Source organism: Penicillium cinerascens (assembly GCF_028974065.1).
Source record: "Penicillium cinerascens strain IBT 15544 chromosome Unknown contig_16_segment0_segment0, whole genome shotgun sequence".
In the NCBI taxonomy this organism is placed as follows: Eukaryota; Fungi; Ascomycota; class Eurotiomycetes; order Eurotiales; family Aspergillaceae; genus Penicillium; species Penicillium cinerascens.
Window position 1 is genome coordinate 931,934 of NW_026695286.1, and position 17,818 is coordinate 949,751.

The 17,818-nt window shown below is 50.8% G+C and overlaps 9 protein-coding genes across 9 annotated transcripts; 3 read left to right on the forward strand and 6 right to left on the reverse strand.

Annotated features, from left to right (window-relative positions):
- Positions 1-215: 215 nt before the first annotated feature.
- On the reverse strand, positions 216-2,564 carry N7498_000344 (terpene synthase family protein; the record flags this gene model as incomplete). The annotated part of the gene is made up of 5 exons (XM_058447407.1): positions 216-588; positions 651-1,078; positions 1,215-1,504; positions 1,566-1,686; positions 1,743-2,564. The coding sequence occupies 5 exons, from the start codon at positions 2,562-2,564 to the stop codon at positions 216-218; spliced, it is 2,034 nt and encodes a 677-aa protein (XP_058312818.1).
- Positions 2,565-3,727: 1,163 nt separating this feature from the next.
- On the reverse strand, positions 3,728-4,545 carry N7498_000345 (uncharacterized protein; the record flags this gene model as incomplete). The annotated part of the gene is made up of 4 exons (XM_058447408.1): positions 3,728-3,904; positions 3,961-4,389; positions 4,434-4,435; positions 4,494-4,545. 4 exons carry the CDS (start codon positions 4,543-4,545, stop codon positions 3,728-3,730), a joined length of 660 nt encoding a protein of 219 aa, XP_058312819.1.
- Positions 4,546-5,053: 508 nt separating this feature from the next.
- On the forward strand, positions 5,054-6,049 carry N7498_000346 (glycoside hydrolase family 43 protein; the record flags this gene model as incomplete). Its single annotated transcript, XM_058447409.1, has 1 exon — positions 5,054-6,049. The coding sequence occupies one exon, from the start codon at positions 5,054-5,056 to the stop codon at positions 6,047-6,049; it is 996 nt and encodes a 331-aa protein (XP_058312820.1).
- A 210-nt stretch (positions 6,050-6,259) lies between these two features.
- On the reverse strand, positions 6,260-8,241 carry N7498_000347 (putative MFS transporter; the record flags this gene model as incomplete). Its single annotated transcript, XM_058447410.1, has 8 exons — positions 6,260-6,773; positions 6,821-6,874; positions 6,927-7,013; positions 7,063-7,508; positions 7,560-7,662; positions 7,715-7,731; positions 7,781-7,988; positions 8,048-8,241. 8 exons carry the CDS (start codon positions 8,239-8,241, stop codon positions 6,260-6,262), a joined length of 1,623 nt encoding a protein of 540 aa, XP_058312821.1.
- A 1,071-nt stretch (positions 8,242-9,312) lies between these two features.
- Positions 9,313-10,377, reverse strand: N7498_000348 (putative oxidoreductase, short-chain dehydrogenase/reductase family; the record flags this gene model as incomplete). The annotated part of the gene is made up of 5 exons (XM_058447411.1): positions 9,313-9,452; positions 9,500-9,571; positions 9,617-9,731; positions 9,797-10,236; positions 10,299-10,377. The coding sequence occupies 5 exons, from the start codon at positions 10,375-10,377 to the stop codon at positions 9,313-9,315; spliced, it is 846 nt and encodes a 281-aa protein (XP_058312822.1).
- Positions 10,378-10,913: 536 nt separating this feature from the next.
- N7498_000349 (putative serine/threonine protein kinase ENV7) lies at positions 10,914-12,323 on the reverse strand (the record flags this gene model as incomplete). The annotated part of the gene is made up of 3 exons (XM_058447412.1): positions 10,914-11,464; positions 11,518-12,130; positions 12,204-12,323. The coding sequence occupies 3 exons, from the start codon at positions 12,321-12,323 to the stop codon at positions 10,914-10,916; spliced, it is 1,284 nt and encodes a 427-aa protein (XP_058312823.1).
- A 468-nt stretch (positions 12,324-12,791) lies between these two features.
- N7498_000350 (CAP-Gly domain containing linker protein BIK1) lies at positions 12,792-14,786 on the forward strand (the record flags this gene model as incomplete). Its single annotated transcript, XM_058447413.1, has 1 exon — positions 12,792-14,786. One exon carries the CDS (start codon positions 12,792-12,794, stop codon positions 14,784-14,786), a length of 1,995 nt encoding a protein of 664 aa, XP_058312824.1.
- Positions 14,787-15,392: 606 nt separating this feature from the next.
- N7498_000351 (3-hydroxyanthranilate 3,4-dioxygenase) lies at positions 15,393-16,069 on the reverse strand (the record flags this gene model as incomplete). Its single annotated transcript, XM_058447414.1, has 2 exons — positions 15,393-15,939; positions 16,038-16,069. 2 exons carry the CDS (start codon positions 16,067-16,069, stop codon positions 15,393-15,395), a joined length of 579 nt encoding a protein of 192 aa, XP_058312825.1.
- A 248-nt stretch (positions 16,070-16,317) lies between these two features.
- Positions 16,318-17,532, forward strand: N7498_000352 (RNA 3'-terminal phosphate cyclase-like protein; the record flags this gene model as incomplete). The annotated part of the gene is made up of 1 exon (XM_058447415.1): positions 16,318-17,532. One exon carries the CDS (start codon positions 16,318-16,320, stop codon positions 17,530-17,532), a length of 1,215 nt encoding a protein of 404 aa, XP_058312826.1.
- Positions 17,533-17,818: the final 286 nt, after the last annotated feature.

The window sequence follows — 17,818 nt, forward strand, 5'->3', positions numbered from 1 at the left end:
GATCTCGGGAATCATGTAGCACAACAAGGGCGCCAACATGAGGAAAGGAGAGCATTATTATTATAGTTTTAACTTTTGGCAGCCACAGGGTTACAAAAAGGGGAGGGGGGGTTTCTCCAGAGTCCTGTATAGAGATAAGTCGGCATTTTCAAGAGGAGTCGGATGTTGTTTGTATCCCGATGATTTTAGCATTTTAGCATGGCCACGCGGCGGCACTATCCCGGGCTACATGGCGGGGTTTTCATAGCAATTGTTTTGCCCTGATAACCCAGGATGGACTCGCTCATCCCGTTTTCATTTCGAAAGATGGAAATGTCCCCAAATGCGAACATTTGATGAAGTGAATCTTCAATCAACTGGAGAGTGTCCGGCGAACGGTCACTCAGATCCGTATCGATAAGGTTATCGATGTGGTATACGAAGTGCATAAGCTCGAGCATACCATAAATGAAGCGGTTGCTAAGGAAATACTTCTTGTGGTAGTTCAGAGTGATGCAAATGACGGCTAGCCTCATTGAAAATCCTTCGTCGAAGCCATTTCTCTCTTCAAAGGTAGTGATTTTTGAGTTCCCCTCAAAATAAAAACCGCTTCAAAAGCGGTGGCCTCAATGACCCAATTGGGTAGGTCTGCGAAGGATCTTACTATTTACAGCAGCTTGGCTTGCTTAGCAATCAAACCCATTTCAATATGAAATAAAGACTTTACATCTTTTGAATATTCTCTTGCCGGTCGTGTTCCCAGTAGTGCGCTCAATGCAGCAGCACGAGAGATAGATAGCAGTCCGTAAGCACATTTTCCATTCCAGGAGTAATCGTTGAATGGTGCGTCCATATTTGCAGAGATAAAGGCTTGGCCTTCCTTGATGGCCTGATCCATTACCTGGCTTAGAGTGGCAGACACGAAGGGAAGAGACCATGTACTCTTCAACGTGATGACCGCAAGCGAAGTATTCTCTCGAAGACTTGTTTGTCCCCAAGACCCGTTAGGGTTCTGCGTGAGAAGGATCCGTAGCACGGCTTGGAAAAGGGTCAGAGGGATAAGGGTCTTGAGTAGGGTTTCTGATAAAGGCTCCACGCGCTTTTCACTCAAAGCGGAGCATGTAGTCCACTAGGGCCTGAGTCGTGGTAGAGGTAGCATAATACTCGGAATGGCTCTAACCAGTGCAAAAATGAGACATTGTACATTCGGTGTAGCCACTCATGCGGCAACTCACCCATTTATCCCGAACAAGCTTGTTTGCGTTCCTCCATGTTTCACAGAGATATCGAGCGCACTTTTCAATGGAGGCGGTATGTTTCATTGCAGCTGAATCAAGCACTAGTGCTTGCAAAACGTGGGCATTGCTGCTAATGCTGGGGTCACGTTCGCCGCTATATGTGAAATAGTTCTTCTCGCCCTCAAATGCATTAATCATATTCTGAGCTGAAAGGCGCGTTCCAGGGGAGTGATAAACTGTTTTGAGTGCCATCGCTGTAGAGTCGGAATCGGGACAAATGAGTAAATCTAGGGAAGGAGCGATCAGCAAAAAAAGGGGACTTGAATCCTAAAATCGCAGTGTCTTCACCGGACCCAATAATTCCATCCTGCTTTTCCAGACGTTGGAGGATCATGTTTCCTAGGACCTTTACAGCGTTGGCATCGAGCTTGTTCAGGTTGAAACCACCCTCGACAAAGATGTTGAGAACCTTGAGAAGCAATCAGCGCAAGTTACACTCACGAAAATAAATTGGTTATGACATACCCAGTCAATATCAAACACTGACGTTGGGAACATCCCGGGCACCGCGCGATTATGCTTGATAATGCTGTGTTCCACCACATGGTTTAGGTAAGCTTCTGAGGCAGGGTCCCAATCAGGCGACTCCATCAGATAAACAGCGGTGGATGATGGAGATGAGAACATAGATCCGAAGACCGTTTGATGTCTAAGTTTGCCGAAGTCGATAATTCCGATCAACCCTTCGAGGGTGAACAAGGGCGAAGGCTGAAACAAGCCGCTAGGTCTGTAGAGTACCTCCACTGGAAACCGGGAGAGGTTTTCCAGGCGCAACCTGATTACACGGTCTTTACCAGGAATATCGAATGACACTCCTTCTTCTTCCAATTTTTCAATAACAACGGGCAACCAAAGTTCCAGACCTATTGGAATGCCAGTGTCTAATGACGCGAGCTCCCAATTTGGCAGGCTTGACTTGACAAATTGAATGGCTTTATCTGCTTGGTACTGTAAGTCCACTTGGTCTTTCACTGAAGCACCTTCCGATACACCAAGGTGCCTCAAAATGGATAAGAGAGAGACAAGGGTACATGTGACACGCTCCACAAGCGAATGTTCATGCCCCCACCCTCCATCTTCAGCTTGGTTTTGGAGTAGAAAGTCAAAACACGCAGGAAAGGCCCATTCTTGGGCCGTGGAAGGGTTGGGCTTCTTCAAGACCATAGATATCCATGCTGTGTCATAAATACCGCTTACCACAGTACCAATATGATACTTCTCGTCGTGTGCGGAAATCAGCTCTTGGAGAAGGCTATTAGCCTGTATTATGACACTGCTTTCGTCCATTTGGCGGTAGAAATTCCACGCAGGTTTCTCAGTTGTAAAATTGAGGTCTGTTTGGGTGTTTGTAAAAGATAATGGGTCAATGCATGGGTTCTTGAGCTTCGACTCCGGGCATTTTATATAAAAAATTCATTATCCTCATTTGGGTAGTCTCAAACCTGAAGTGAAAGGCAATCCCTACTTCCCAGATACGCACTAACTATGCATGTAATGCCTAATTCGGGGGCTTTGGCATACACATTTCCCCACAGGGAAATCCATCCATCCAGCCATTTCATCCACCTTCTAGGAGTTCACTCCGCCACATGACCTAGACCGCTACATAGTTGCAACATGCAAGCCTTTCCACGGGTTAATACGCTGTCAAGTAGAAAACAAGGCAAAAGAAAACAAACGTAATAACCTGTTCTAGGCAATGCAGGGATGTTATGTAACCTGCAACGTCATTTTTGATGATCTGTGTAAGCAGATCAAGCAGACACGGTAGGTTTTGCTGGTCTGTACGGTGGTATTTTTGTTATTTAACATCATAATCTACTCGAGATAGCTTCTTGCAGATAGCTAGCAGTAGTGGAACTGCAACTTCACTGTTTTGGAATAGGGCAAGCACCATCAAGATATCAAAGGCCGGTGTTACGACTCCTGCATACGACTCCTGCAGCAACTGAACTATTTGAGGGGCTGTTCAGCCGAGGATGGGCCAACTAATTCCAGGCACTGCGCATTAGCTCCAGGTCACATGTATTTGGGTATACTCACGAACCCCAAGACCTACGATCAAAAGTTTCTTCGACCTTGCTCAGGCTCATTGAGCAAAAGGGTGAACAAAGCGACCGCCAGATAAAACCTGGTCTATATGCAGTAGTATTGGACTCTGTGTACTCATTTGCAAGATAACGGTATGTGTATCTTAATCAAATCCCGCTGTTTATCCCGCTATATTTCAAATCCCGTTGTTTATGCATGCAGCCAACCACAAATACACGTGGCAGGCTTGAGCATGTTCCAATACCACGCAGTGCATGTTGACATAATAATTGCGGGTACTATAAATTTCTAGAAACAGGTGACCTTTATTTTTTTCTCTCTCTTAGGGGTAGAGCTGATTTCGAATATTACTGTATCAGGCATCGTAAGTGCTGATTAGAATGCCGCTGGGTCCAGGCTCAAGCCTTGACCTCTTCCTTGACGTATTTGTTATCCTCACCACAGCTATCCGAGCACGGACGATTAACAAGGTTACTGACCCGGAGAGTCTTTTGCATGCGGCGTTCCACGCCAGGCGGGTCAAAGATGTTCTTCGAATGGGCAAAGATTTCATCGATCTCCTCAAGCGACCGCCCCTTGGTTTCGGGGGGGGGGGAATGTACACGGATGTGACACTGATGGCATTGGTGACCGCGAAGACAATGTAGTACTTATTGTGAATAGTGTTGAAGCCGATGGGAGTCACTTCAGCAAGCAGGAAGTTGAAGACCCACACGGTCGCAATGGAGAAGGAACTGACGGTAGCACGGGCCTGTAGAGGAGCCAATTCGGCAGCGTAGAGAAAGAACAGGCGGGAGTATCCGACTGAGAAGATAAAGTGGAAGCAGAAAAGCGCAATGACGGCCACCACCAGAGCAGCAGTATTGCCTTGGGCCTTTGGCGATGTTTTACCGGCAAGCATAGCCATACTAGTAGTCATGGCTCCTGCGCTCCATGTCATGAGCAGTCGGCGACCGAGTCTATCGTTAGTGAAAAAGGCGAGGAGGCCGCCCAATGGTTGCATCATACCTATTGCCGCAGCGAGGATACGGGACTTCACATCGTCCATGCCAAGATATTCCTAGAGCGCCGTCATCCAATACTAGATCGAAAAGTATCAGCTACATCTGCGAATTAAGTGTAGCCAGGCGTATATAAAACGAGAACTCAACAGCACGGACTCACCTGGAAGATAACTACGGGCCGCGTAGTAGGTAATCAAATTCACGCCGCACATCTGCTGAAAGAATTGGCCGGTGCAGGCAAGGTATGCACGGTGGAAGAGACGCTGGCCATTATTTGTGAAAATAGTAGTCCAGGAAGAATTCCCGCAGACCGAGAGAGTAGTTTGGACATCATGGATAATATCAATGATCTCATCCGAATCAGGTTCTAGCTCGAAATTGGTATAAGGCTATAATTGAGTGCATCAAACGCGGGAGCTTTTGTAACTTTGGGGGATGAATGGTGAGTACAGCCGCTTTGCCTATTTCATTCGGAATTGGCCCCGCATTACCCCAGTTTAGCCGCTACGGTTAAACCCGTGTCATTCGGCGGTTTATCGGAGTGAATAAATACTTCCAAGTGCCCGAATTGAAGAGAGGCTTCTATAGCTCTTTTTAATTACCGCCGGGTTGTGTCGTGCCTTTACAACCAATTGTATACCCCACCGCTCAATACGTTATACAACCTGAGCTATACCACGCCGACTACCACCCCATCGCCAAATCAACAACCTATCCAAAATGCCCAGCCCTCTCATAACACACCTCTACACCGCAGACCCCTCTGCTCACGTCTTCAACAACACACTATACATCTACCCATCCCACGACCGGGAAACCACCATCGCCTTCAACGACAATGGCGACCAATACGATATGACAGACTACCACGTCTTTTCCATGGACTCAATCGACGGCCCCGTCACCGACCACGGCATCGCACTCTCTGCCAACGACGTTCCCTGGGTCTCAAAGCAGATGTGGGCTCCCGATGCAGCATTCAAGAATGGGAAATATTATCTTTTCTTCCCCGCACGCGACAAGAAGGGTATATTTCGGATCGGCGTTGCTGTTTCCACCGCTCCCGAGGGTCCGTTTGTTCCCGAGGATAACTTCATAAAGGGGAGTTATAGCATTGACCCGGCCGTTTTTGTGGACGAGGACGATAAGGCGTATTTGTATTTCGGGGGGCTTTGGGGCGGGCAGTTGCAATGTTGGAAAGGCGGCGAGGGGGTTGGAGAGGATGGGGTGGATGGTCTGGCCTTTGATGCTTCGTTGTCTGGTCCTAATGAACCGTCTGGTTCTGGGGTGAAGGCGCTCTGTCCTCGCGTCGCTCAGCTTTCCGATGATATGTTGAGCTTTGTCTCACCACCTCGCGATCTTCAAATCCTGACGGAATCTGGCGAGCCGATTGCGGCGGATGATCATGAAAGACGGTTCTTTGAAGCTGCGTGGATGCATCGCTATCGTGGAAAGTACTACTTCTCATATTCGACCGGTGACTCGCATTATCTCGTCTATGCTACGGGAGATTCGCCTTTTGGTCCTTTTACCTATCAGGGACGTATCCTGGAGCCGGTCCTCGGTTGGACGACGCATCATTCCATTGTTGAATTCCAGGGACGCTGGTACTTGTTTTATCATGACTGTGAGCTTTCTGGGGGTGTGGATCATCTGAGGTCTGTCAAGGTTCGTGAGATACTTTATGATGAAGAGGGAAAGATCAGTTTGGCTTGATCTCGATATTCATGTTAACCCGAGATGTTGCCGGGCAATGGCTCACACCGAAGATGCTCGGACGTGTGCAGCCTACAATTGCGGGGGTCCCGAGTCTCCGCTCACTAAGCTTGGAATATCGACGTGATCTAGGTTGTAAGGCAATTAAATCAATTAAATTCTTAAATCAATTATATTCCGATTCGTCATTCATTTCTACCCTTACCATCCCTAATGGCCCATCCCCTTCTCCCAGTTCTCCTGCACAATCTGCCAGTACTTCTCCCGACTCCGCACTCGGCATGCCTTGCCATACTTGATCATCACAAGGAAGACCGCCGCACATGCCATACCGACGAAGGCTGCAGAGATGAAGCAGTTCTGGTAGCCCATGCCCTCGATCCACGGCGTAATACCGTAGCCAATCGCAAAGGCCATGGTGTTGCGCACCAAAATCACGCTCGCCATCGCTACTCCACTCAGCTCCCGGTAACTGTCTACCATGTAGTTGACACTCAGGGTAATACCGCAGGTATTGGTGAAGGCCAGTATACACATGGCCACAATCAGCCCGAACCAGTGTACGTCGTGTGCAGCGCCCACGCCCCAGAGAAGTAGGGACCCGGGCACCAGGAGTAGATTTGCAAGGAATGGCCATAGACGGTGCTCGGCCTCCATGATGCCTCCGTTACGACGGGCCAGTTTAATGGTCAGCCAGTCACTGAATCGACCTGTGAAGAGGGATCTGCGTCGGGTTAGATACTGTGTAAAATCAAGATCGGAAAAACTTACCCCATAGCCACACCTAGGCAGCACGCTAGATAGCTCAGACCGACCATAGAAGAACTATAACTAGTTAGCTGGGGATTGACAATGGTCGGGGGTCCTTTGCGCTCACCCGAAGTTATATGGTGGTCCGCCCAGAATGATCGAGGCAGTTCCATTCAAGATATTGAATAAAATCAAATACGACCCGTAAGAGAATCTGAGAGAGTCAGCGGTGAAATACCCATCGCAAAAAAGGAGCAACATACCCGGCGTAGAAAATGACCGGCCAAGAAAGATAATATAAAGTCTGCCAAAACTGTCGGAACATGTTATTCTGCTTCTGCTTCGGACCCAAAAGTGCGAGCTTCTGCACATAAGTCTTCTTTGTGTAGATTTGCCCAGTTCCGGGTGAAACGGGCTCAGTCTTCGGCTCAGCCTTCTCCGGGTCGCTGCTTTGAAAGTCGTGGGAAGAGCCGAGCCGCACATTGGCAATGATGGCATCTTCGGTTTGTTCCCGCACATAGTTGGTCTCTTCCATGAAAAAGAATAGGAAGACCATGGCGCAGCCGACAAAGACACTGGGCCAGTAGAATACCCACTGCCAGCCTTGGTACTGGGCGATGAAACCGCAGATGACAGGTGCAAAGTAGTTGCTGCCAGCCAGGAAGAAGGCGTATAGACCCATGTATGTTCCTCGTTCGTGTGTGAAGTACTGATGCCGTCAGCGTTTGGATTTCATCCGCGGTTAAGGACGAAGACTTACGACGTCTGTTACCGTAATCTCCGGGAGGGCTTCGATGGGGGCAGTGAAAAAGCCCGATAGGACGTTTCGGGCGATCCATTGACCGTTAGTGTTTGCATAGGGTCTGTTGAATTCATTAGCATTCTATTTCCTTTCGAGGATGCAAGATTCCGTACCCCCACATGGTCGTGCCCTAGTGTTCGTTAGCACACGGCCTTCTTAGATTCACCAGGGGAACATACCAAAATGCCTGCCAGCGACAGGATGTATGTCAGTCGCTTGCCATATTGCATCGAAAATGGCTGCCAGAAAAGAAGTCCCCATCCCGCCAGCAAGAACATATACCCCGTGCCTTCATTGATCGTGCTGACCGGCAATCCGGTCTGCTTGGACAGTTCGGTTTCAACGGAGTAAACAACCGAACAGGCAATACCAGCGAACAATGTATACCTAAAATGTCCAAATATGTCAATAATGGAACTATCCCAGATGCCGGGGCCAGGACTAACACGCTCACGCAGACTGTTGACAGGAGCTTCCTTTTCGAACTCCAATTCAGGGGATCATTCGGGTCCGCCGACGGACTCGGAATAAGAACAATATCACCATTTCCACCATCCACGTGACGTGTATTCAGAATGTGTTGCACGTCAACAAGCGTGACCGTGCCAGGGATGGCCGAGCTATCAATAACGGGCGCCATAGTGGAAGATGCGGGAACCCTGGGACGTGCAGCAGCAGCAGATCGAGGCCTATTTGAGGAGTAAACGACCCGCACGTCACAGTATGATAAGCGCTCTTCGTTGCCGAAATGCCCCCGCGTCGGCAGACAGTCAGATAGAGTTGTCAAGGGGAGAAAAAACGGAGAAGTTCCGCTGGGCCAGGACTCCAATTGCAGCGTGGAATGCAGCACTCGCCGCGATAAGCCGCCTGGTGTGGAGCCTGACAACCTTGAAACCTTCCCCGCACAACTTGGAGATCGTTGCCTCGCTCGGTCACCAAAACAAAAGCCGAGTTGCCACGTTTGGACAGTTAGAGACTGAGGGGTGTCTGGCTGGGTGAGATAGAATTTCTATGATTTAGTGCCTCGTTTTCTTTGTGTTCGCCTTCTATATTCGTGGCAGGTTTCCAGTGCACGGCTTGTAAACATATCGATAGCAATCCAACCCAGAACCTAGGTATCGAAGCTCGAATGATAAGACGATGGGACTCTGCCAGTGACATGGCATCTGTTAATCAGTCAAACCCATGTCGCGGATAGGTGTATCGCTGAGTATGACAAGTTCACCTGCCACCCCGTTTGTCTAACTCGGAAACTCGGAACAAATCACAAAACTTAAGCTCTATGATAGATCAATTCGCCACTAACCAAGCATTATGAGGCATTCCAGGACCCATCCCAAAGCCCACGACGCCATGGCGTATCAGCCAAGCCAAGTCAGGCAAAGCAACGGCCCGGGCAGGTCGAGACACAGACCATAGCGGAAAGCTGGCGGACTTGACACCGCTACCCCAATTCCAACTCTTATCGTCAAACTCAATCGACTTGCTAGATACTCGACTCCAAATAGGAAGGCAATCTACCCTTATCACCCGTTGATTCCTTGCTCTTTTCGTCTACTCTTCTGTTGTCACCTCTTTCATCTCAACCAACTCTTCACTCGGTCTCCATAGTGCTGCGGCGCTTTGTTCTCCCGCAGGAAAGTCAACTCGCGGTAAAGGGAGAACTTGACAGTTATCCAAAAAGGCCCCAGATTGTTCTAGTAGCCGAGGCTTAGTCGCTACTCCACTCGCATACGAGGAGGGGTGTCTTACCTTCGAGATCCGGATCGAGGAGCCCGCGAAGTACGGTGGCGCTGCCCTGTGTCATGGACTTGGGGGCTTGCTGCAGTAGAATTGGCAGGTCCTCGCCGGCTGGGACGTTGTCAACGCTGACTGATATGCGCGGCGCAACTACTTACCTTCTTTCTTGCGTTGCAGCCACGAGGCTACTTCGTCCGTCGAGACGTAGGTTTGGATGTTGTTTTTGGTATCTGCAATCATTAGAAGGCAATCCAAAGGACATGAATCATACTCACTTCCTGGATTGGCGGAGAAGGCTGCAATTGATCGCCGCGCCAATGACTTCGCGAAGATAATGTTCGCAAACATAGACTGCGCGTATCCATCAAGTGGATGATAAGTCTCGCCATTCTACAACTTATATATCAGCACGGCCTCAAACATATACAAGGTGCCTTTGCTGACAACGAACTCACCGAAAAGCTCACATCCTCCCACGTTGGCGCAGGTGCCTCCTGTCGAACACTAGTCGTCACCATAACAACCCGCGCCCTAGCAGACATCCTTTCCAGCAGTGTCTTGACAAGAACAAAGTAACACAGATAATTCCTTTGAAAATGGCCTTCAATTCCATCAGTTGTGAGCTCCCACGCCGCAGCCGTCACTGTTGGAAAACCAACGATCCCGTCGATGGGCACACCAAGCTCTTTGATGGTATCCGCCGCCTCCCGCATCGATGCCAGACTGCCGCTGTCTGCCGTGATGAATATTATCTTGGTCTGGTGGTACTTGCGGTGGAGGTGGTCGATGATGGATTGTAGTTCTGCCTGCGAGTGGCCGGTAAAGATAATGCAGCTTGCGCCGCCGTGGGCTAGGGCATCGGCGAGGCATGCGGCGTGACCACCGCGGATGAGCCCTGATAGAAGGACTTGGTTACTTCAGCATGGGAGTCCTGTGGGGATGTTGGGGTTATCGTACATATTTTGAACTTTACTCGCTCTGCGAACCATTCGACGACCTGTGATCCATGCGTTTCGGGTTTAAAGTGCTCACTCATGTTGGAATAGGAAGTTGGAGATTTGGGAAGGAGATTTTGATGCTTATTGAGATGGTTCTGATTGTATCTGGGTTTGCTCGTTTCGTCATGATGATTCTGATTGAACCTTAGAGACTACATATTCCTACGTCGAAATATCCCCATTCAGTACACATTCCGACAGGAATGATGGAAATCCCGTGTGCAATGTTCTTGAATTGAAAATCACAAAGTGCACGGCCTTGAAATGACAAACCCGAAGAATCAACATGGGTCACCGAAAAAGCGCTGTCGTAAGAAAGACGGGTGCAAAATTCGCTGTATTACATGAAGTGAAGGAGACAAAGAAAGGTAGACAGGAGCAAAGAGCGAGGATTTAGGATCCCGGCCTTGAATGCGTAAATTAGAGACAATTTACGGAAGGAGTACTGAACATCGCCAATTCACATATCACGCACAAAGACAGTCCGGAACCGGCCGAGTACCATGGAAAGAAATGAAGTAAAAACACAAGAAGAGAATGAAAAAGTTGTGGGAATGAGAAAATTAGAAAATGCTCAGTGAGATGGGCCGGCAACGTTATCGTCATCCGGCAGCTCTTTGATGGTATCCTTGATGATTTGGATCAACTCGTCGATGTCGGGTCGTTCGGAAGGCTCGACTTGGAGACACTTGCGGACCACCTCCTTGACCGGTGCGCTGATCGAGTTGCCGCTGCTGCTAGATGCGTCGTCCTTGTCGACACTGGCTTTACCCTTGCCCTTAGTCGTGGTGGTCTTTTCGTCGGGGAAACGCCAGTCTCCTCCCAATATACACATGCTCAAACTACCGCCTGTCTCGTCACTGCGAGCCTCGAAGGGGCTCTTGCCGACCAGGCAGGCATAGAGGGTGCAGCCCAGTGACCAGATGTCGACCTTGGTATCGATGATAGACCCGGTCTTCACGTCGAAGAGCTCTGGGGCTCGGTATGGCATCGTGCTGTGCTCGGCAGCGGTGTCCTGCACTGCCAGAGCCAGGGAACGAGAGGTAATGGCAATGGGACTGGGGGCTAGGGAGCCGAGGTCCATCAGAATGGGCGACTGACCGTCATCGTCAATCATGATATTGCCTGCAAATTAGGTATTAGAGATTTCCCAATTGACCATTTAATGAGAGACTCACCAGGCTTGATGTCACGGTGCGCGTAGGGGCGAAGGGCACCATCTTGAACACCCTCCTGACTGCGAGTAACCTCATCATCCATCAATGGCTCGTTCTCCTCGTCCTCGTCATCCGCGCGATGGCTCGCGCGCCGCTTGGGCTTCATCTGCATTGTTCTCTCGGCGTCCGCCTCCTCGCCCTCTCGCCGCACGGCCTTTGCATTGCGCGTGGATGATGTCCCACTTTTGACGCGATATTGATGCATGGCTTGAAGCGCATTAGCAACGCCAAGCATGAGCATCATCAAGCGCTTCTCCGGGAACCGAGTGTGATTGACCAAGTTGGCGTTGATGGCATCCTGAAGGTTACCGCGTTGGTAGTACGGAAGCAGAATGTAAACGGTCTTTGATCCAGGATCGCCGCCATCGGAACGGAACTTCGACCCCGATTCCGTTGAGACACTGTGATCGATGGAATGGATGATGTTGTCTTGGGATGTGAACAGGGTGTACGCTTCGACTTCCTTCAGAGCTTGCGACACGGACTCCTGACCGAAAGGACAGCGGATCTTCTTGAGGGCAAATAGTTCGGAGGTTGCTTTATCTTGAACGAGGTAGACGTAGGAGAAACCGCCCTGTTGGTTTCGTTGTCAGCTCAGGCCACGGTTGATTGTTATCTTTTCGGGGACGCGCGCATCGGTCTCATACCTCGCCCAAGAGTCGCAGCAGCTTGAAACTGCGGTTGTTGATCTTCAGTTGCGGTGTGCTGGGGAAGCAGCACATGCAATCTGTGAAGTTATAGAGGAGATCGAAGAAGTATTGCGCCATGGTGTACGGAGCTCCCTATGTCCGATCGGGATCGGTGGCGTCAGACTGTCCGAACAGGGTAGGGCCGAAGGATTGGACAGGTATGATGTGAAACTCGCCACGGTAGTGCGATCGACGCAAAGACAGTAAAAAAGAAGGGAGTGTAAGATGCAAAAGGCAAGGGGACCGGGAGAGAGAAGGCGGGAATGGATTACGCAGGGTGGAGAAGCCGGATCCTTGGGATCCATGGATTTATTTGTTATCCCTCCCCCTTTCTCCCCAGCTTTATATCTCGGTGCCTCTGTACATACGAGTTTCTATTTTTGTGTTGCTGAGGGCATTGCTTTTGCCTGACGAACCATGATCGACACTGGGCTCGCCACCTAACTTTCTCTTGACGTTTTTGTGCCTAATCGTGCCCTTTGACCCTCCTTCGGCCCGTTTACTAAATTTCCCAACTTCACATCTCAAAACGCCGAACCCCTCATCATGGCGCCACTCGAAGATGTCCAGGTTGGTGACCTGGTTAATGTGCCCGGTGGCATGTATGGGACAGTCAAATTCTTGGGATCAGTTGCGGGCAAGCCTGGTCGCTTCGCGGGCATCGAGCTGAGCTCCGAGTTTGCCGCTCGGGGAAAGAATAACGGCGATGTCGATGGAAGGAAATACTTTGCGACCTCCGTGCCAGGCTCGGGAATCTTCGTGCCTATGAATAACAGCAAGTATGTCACACGCCGATCTACATCCGCGTCGGCCAGCACCTTCGGGCCTCCGACAACTCCTTCGCGCGGGGGGGTCAATTTCAGCAAATCAGTCGGTCCTGCCCTGACTACGCCCCGTCCACGAATGCGACGTCCGTCTCTTCCACGTCCCGAGTCGCCTCGTATCGCCCCTCCGAAACTGAGCCTCGGTGGACTCCGCACACCATCTACCGCATCCAAGACATCTATCTCCAATGGATTCCAAAGAAGCCCCGTCAAGGCGCCGTCTAGGCTGTCGGATCGACCCCTGTCACGAATTAGCTTGGATGATGACGGCTCCTCATATGGCAGACCGTCGGATATTCAGCGGCCTTCATCATCGGAGACTCAAGACTTGAAGGACCAGATCAAGAGTTTAGAAAAGCAGTTGCTGGACCGGGACAAGCAGCTGAATGAGCAATCCAATATGCTTAGTGAGGTACAAAGGACGTTGGAGGATATGGAGGGAAGCGATTCTCTTTCCATCCGTACCCAGCTGCGTGAAAGGAACGAACGGATCAATCAATTGACCGCGGAATTCGATGGCCACCGGGCAGATTTCCGAAGCACTCTCGATACTTTGGAGATTGCTGCCTCGGAGACGGAGCGTGTCTACGAGCAGCGCCTCGATGAGCTCATGCAGCAGAACAAAGAGTTGCAAGACCGTGGCGAGGATGTAGAGATTGTTGCACAGCAGCTTAAGCAGCTGGAGGAGCTGGTCTCTGAGCTGGAAGAAGGTCTCGAAGATGCCAGACGAGGAGAGGCCGAGGCCAGGGCCGAGGTTGAATTCCTTCGGGGTGAAGTGGAAAGAACCAAGCTTGAACTGAAGAAGGAGCGTGACAATTCGGCCGCGGCGCTGAAGGATGCGCACTCTTCATCCGATAATCCAAACAACCAGCACCAGTTGGACCAGAAGGATGACGAGATTCGGGGTCTGAAAGCCATCATCCACTCTCTGAGTCACGGAAACCCCAATGCCGTCCATGCGAATCAGAATGGTTCTTTGGATCACCAAAATGAGCATCATGAGCGCGTTGCTCAGCTAGAACAACGTCTGCAAGAGGCTGAGGGGACCTCCGAGCACAAAAATGGCCGAATCGAGGAACTCGAACGGCAGTTGGAAGAGCTACGAGTAAGCTCTAGCAATGGAAGTCGCAACCGCAGCTCAACCGTGACTCTCTCGCCGCCCAAACTGCACAAGCCGTCTAGCTCGGGCAATATTTCTGTAAATGATGTCAACCATGCACACCGTCTCTCTGACCGCACCGTGGTCCCCAATGATTGGCACGATGCTCCGTCGGAGCCTCGTCAGTATCACCAACGTGGAATTTCTAACTCCTCCCAGCGCCGACTGGAATCGATGCCTGAGTCGGAACGCTCTTCCGATGATGATGCTTTATGGTGTGAGATATGCGAGACAGGTGGTCACGACATCCTGAACTGCACCAGCATGTTTGGCTCCGGGCCCGCGAAGCCTTCCGCCGAGCAGCCCGCTACAGAGGCGCCGGCAGATGATCACACAGACCCCAAGGAGACTGATGACTTCAACGATCACGCAGACGATGCTCCTGCCCAGAAGACCGGCCGGGATGTCGTCCTTGAAGGACTCAAGGGCATTGGGGGTCTGGGAAATTCCATGTCCCCCATTGCCGGCAAGTCGTCCGGAGTCATCGACGAGTCGAAGTGGTGTGCTCTGTGTGAGCGAGATGGCCATGAGAGCATCGACTGTCCATTTGATGAATAATGTTCCATGGTGATTTTTGTGGTTGCATGCATTTTCTTTTCTAGTACATGCTTCTTTTTCCTCCCCTTCAGCACTTTTTTCTTGCACTGAATATGATATCCGATATGAAGCAATCGTTCTAGTCATGTTTTGATGTGCTGCTATTCTTCACCTTGTGTATTATTCCCTCGACATTTCGGATCACCATCATTCTTTCCGAGCCGTGTCCATACCTTTTCTTTCCTTCTTGGGACATTGACCCGGCCTTCGTTTGCCAATTGTCTTACTCTTTATCTCCACCCTTGCCTTTCCCCCTCTTTACTTGTGCTGGGTGTCCATCATCTGCTGATGTATTCCCCATGGACCCGACTCGGGTCTTAAGGGCCGTATCATATACATATCCGGCCCTGCTGGAAGTTAATATAGAATCTAATCCATCATACCCCAATCATAACTCTTCTGTCTTATCCCATACTTCCCACTGAGCAAGGGTGCAAGTCAGCCGATACAAAGAATGTTGATCGAATCAATCTTGATACTCCAATCTATCATCAGATTCCATGAGACACATACAATTGCAACGCCCCATCTATCCCCGAACTCCTTGCTTCAAGTCATCGAATCGCTTCATTCGGGGCACGAAGGAGGTTGTACCAACTCTCCTTCCGCGTACCTGGTTGCCGCAACCTCACCACACGCCTTGCATCGCCGCTTTTCCTCATCGGCACCGAACTCCTCCACAACGTCCTTGACCTGCGTCCCAAGGTCGGTACACACAAAACGCTTTTCCCATACAACCCCATTGCACTTTCTACAATACCACCTCATAATATCCTCTGCGCCCTCCACCCGCGGCTGCTCCATTACCACACCCACTGTATCCTTAAATCTCACCGGGCAGTGGGGTGTATTCGCCGGAAGCAGGAAAATCGAGCCTTCGTGGATAGGGATGTCTTGGAACGTGGGTGGTGAGGTCGAAGCGTCCACAGTCTTGAGAAGCATTGATCCCCGGTACTGGTAGAAAAACTCGGGTGTCGAGTTGATGTGGTAGTCTGTTCGCGCGTTGGGCCCGCCGACGATCATCACCGTGTACCCGGCTGTCGCCGGTGACGAGGGGTGGTAGACACAGTAGTTATTTACTGGTGGTTTCAGAAGGTGCGAGTTGGCTTCGAGCCTGCATAAGCGCGCATTAGTGGGCTCCCGGTCAATACTATGGTGAACGACCCCGCGATGATTCATGGAGGGGCAGGTTCGGAAGGAGAGCAAACGTACCATTTTGGGATGTTAAGTGCCGGGGGAAGCATTATGACTCCAACTATGACTTTAAATGACGTCCGATCTTGCCGATGTAAAATGAAGGTGGAATGAAGGTAAAGAAAGAACAAGAAGCTAAGGGTACGTATCCACCTCGCGATTATCTTATGATGGAGATATCCACCGGACTTAAGCCGATGTCCCGGAGCGGATCAACTTCGTCCCGCCGATTTTTCTTTTTTCGATTGGAGATGCCGCATCACCGCGACTTTTTGCGAGAGCGTCACATCCCCCAAAAATGGCCACAACTTCTCAACCGCCTCTGCGGTTCACCTCGCACCATAACCTGGTCTACCGCCTGGTTCTCTCGACCCTCACCGGCCGCACCGTGCACATCTCGCAAATTCGCTCTTCCTCGCCCACGAACCCCGGCTTGTCTCCTCATGAAATTTCCTTCCTGCGTCTCCTCGAAGCAGTCACCAATGGCTCCCAAATGGAAATCTCGTACACCGGTACAATTCTCGTGTACAAACCTGGTCTCGTTACCGGCAGCACGGCTGGATCTGGTGCCACCGGCGGCGTGATCAGACATGAGCTTCCTTCAAACTGCAATCGCGGCCTGAGCTACTATCTCATTCCACTCTGTCTCCTGGCGCCGTTCTCCAAAGCCCCGATCAAGATCCTCTTCACCGGTCCTGGTGTGATCACATCCTCCACCCAGACGGGCGATATGTCCGTCGACAGTGTCCGAACCGCCATTCTTCCCTTGTACAACCAATTCGGCATCTTCAATAACGTTGAGCTCCGAATCCTGAGACGATCGAACCCTGGCCCCAATGGCAGGGGTGGCGGCGGTGAAGTCCAGCTCACTTTCGGTCATCAGGTCCGTCTGCCGAAGACTCTGCATCTGATGAACCCCGGCCGCATAAAGCGTATTCGTGGTGTCGCCTACTCCGTCGGTGTGTCGGGTTCCAATAATGCCCGTATGATCGAAATTGCTCGTGGTATCTTGAATCCTCTTAGTCCCGACACTTACATTTTCTCCGACGTCTCGTCTGCGCCTTTGCTCCCGGCTCCCGATAAGAACAACCCTAATGCGAAGAAGAAGATCGGTCTTGGTTTCGGTCTTTCTTTGGTCGCTGAGTCTTCTACCGGCTGTCTTTACTCGGCTGATGTGGCCTCGCCGCCTTCCGGTGGCCAACCTCCGGAAGATATTGGCAAGCAATGTGCCTTCCAATTGCTCGAGACTGTTTCCAAGAGCGGCTGTGTGTCTCCTGCGGCTGCGACAACCATGCTGATTCTCATGACTATGGGATCTGAGGATGTGGGCCGGTTGCAGGTTGGCCGTGATGTCATTGCGGACCCCAATCTGATCCAGCTGGCGCGAGACCTGTCCAAGTTCGGTGCCCCTGGCTGGGGTATTCGAGATGCTGCGGGCGAGAATGAGGACGGTGATGTGATCGTCAGTGTGGTCGGTCGTGGAATTGGCAACGTCGGCCGAAAGGTCGCTTAGAACTATTTCTCATAGCTCCCGACGCATCGTTAGCTCTTGGTTCTTTCACGGACCAGAATCTACCTTTCAGTTTCGGCCTGGGCTTGAAACCCACGTGCCTCGTTGGATGGAAGTTCTCTCAGAGGCGACTCCTGAGTTGCATGACATCCTCCGTCAAATGAGCCTGGGCACCCCTCGGGGAGTTCAGCCTTTAATCGCGGGCATTTTGGCTGGCGCTTTCAAGCTTTCCAGTCAACATGCACGGCACATCCGGGACTGCTTGCCTCGAGAAGGTGTTGTCTCACGC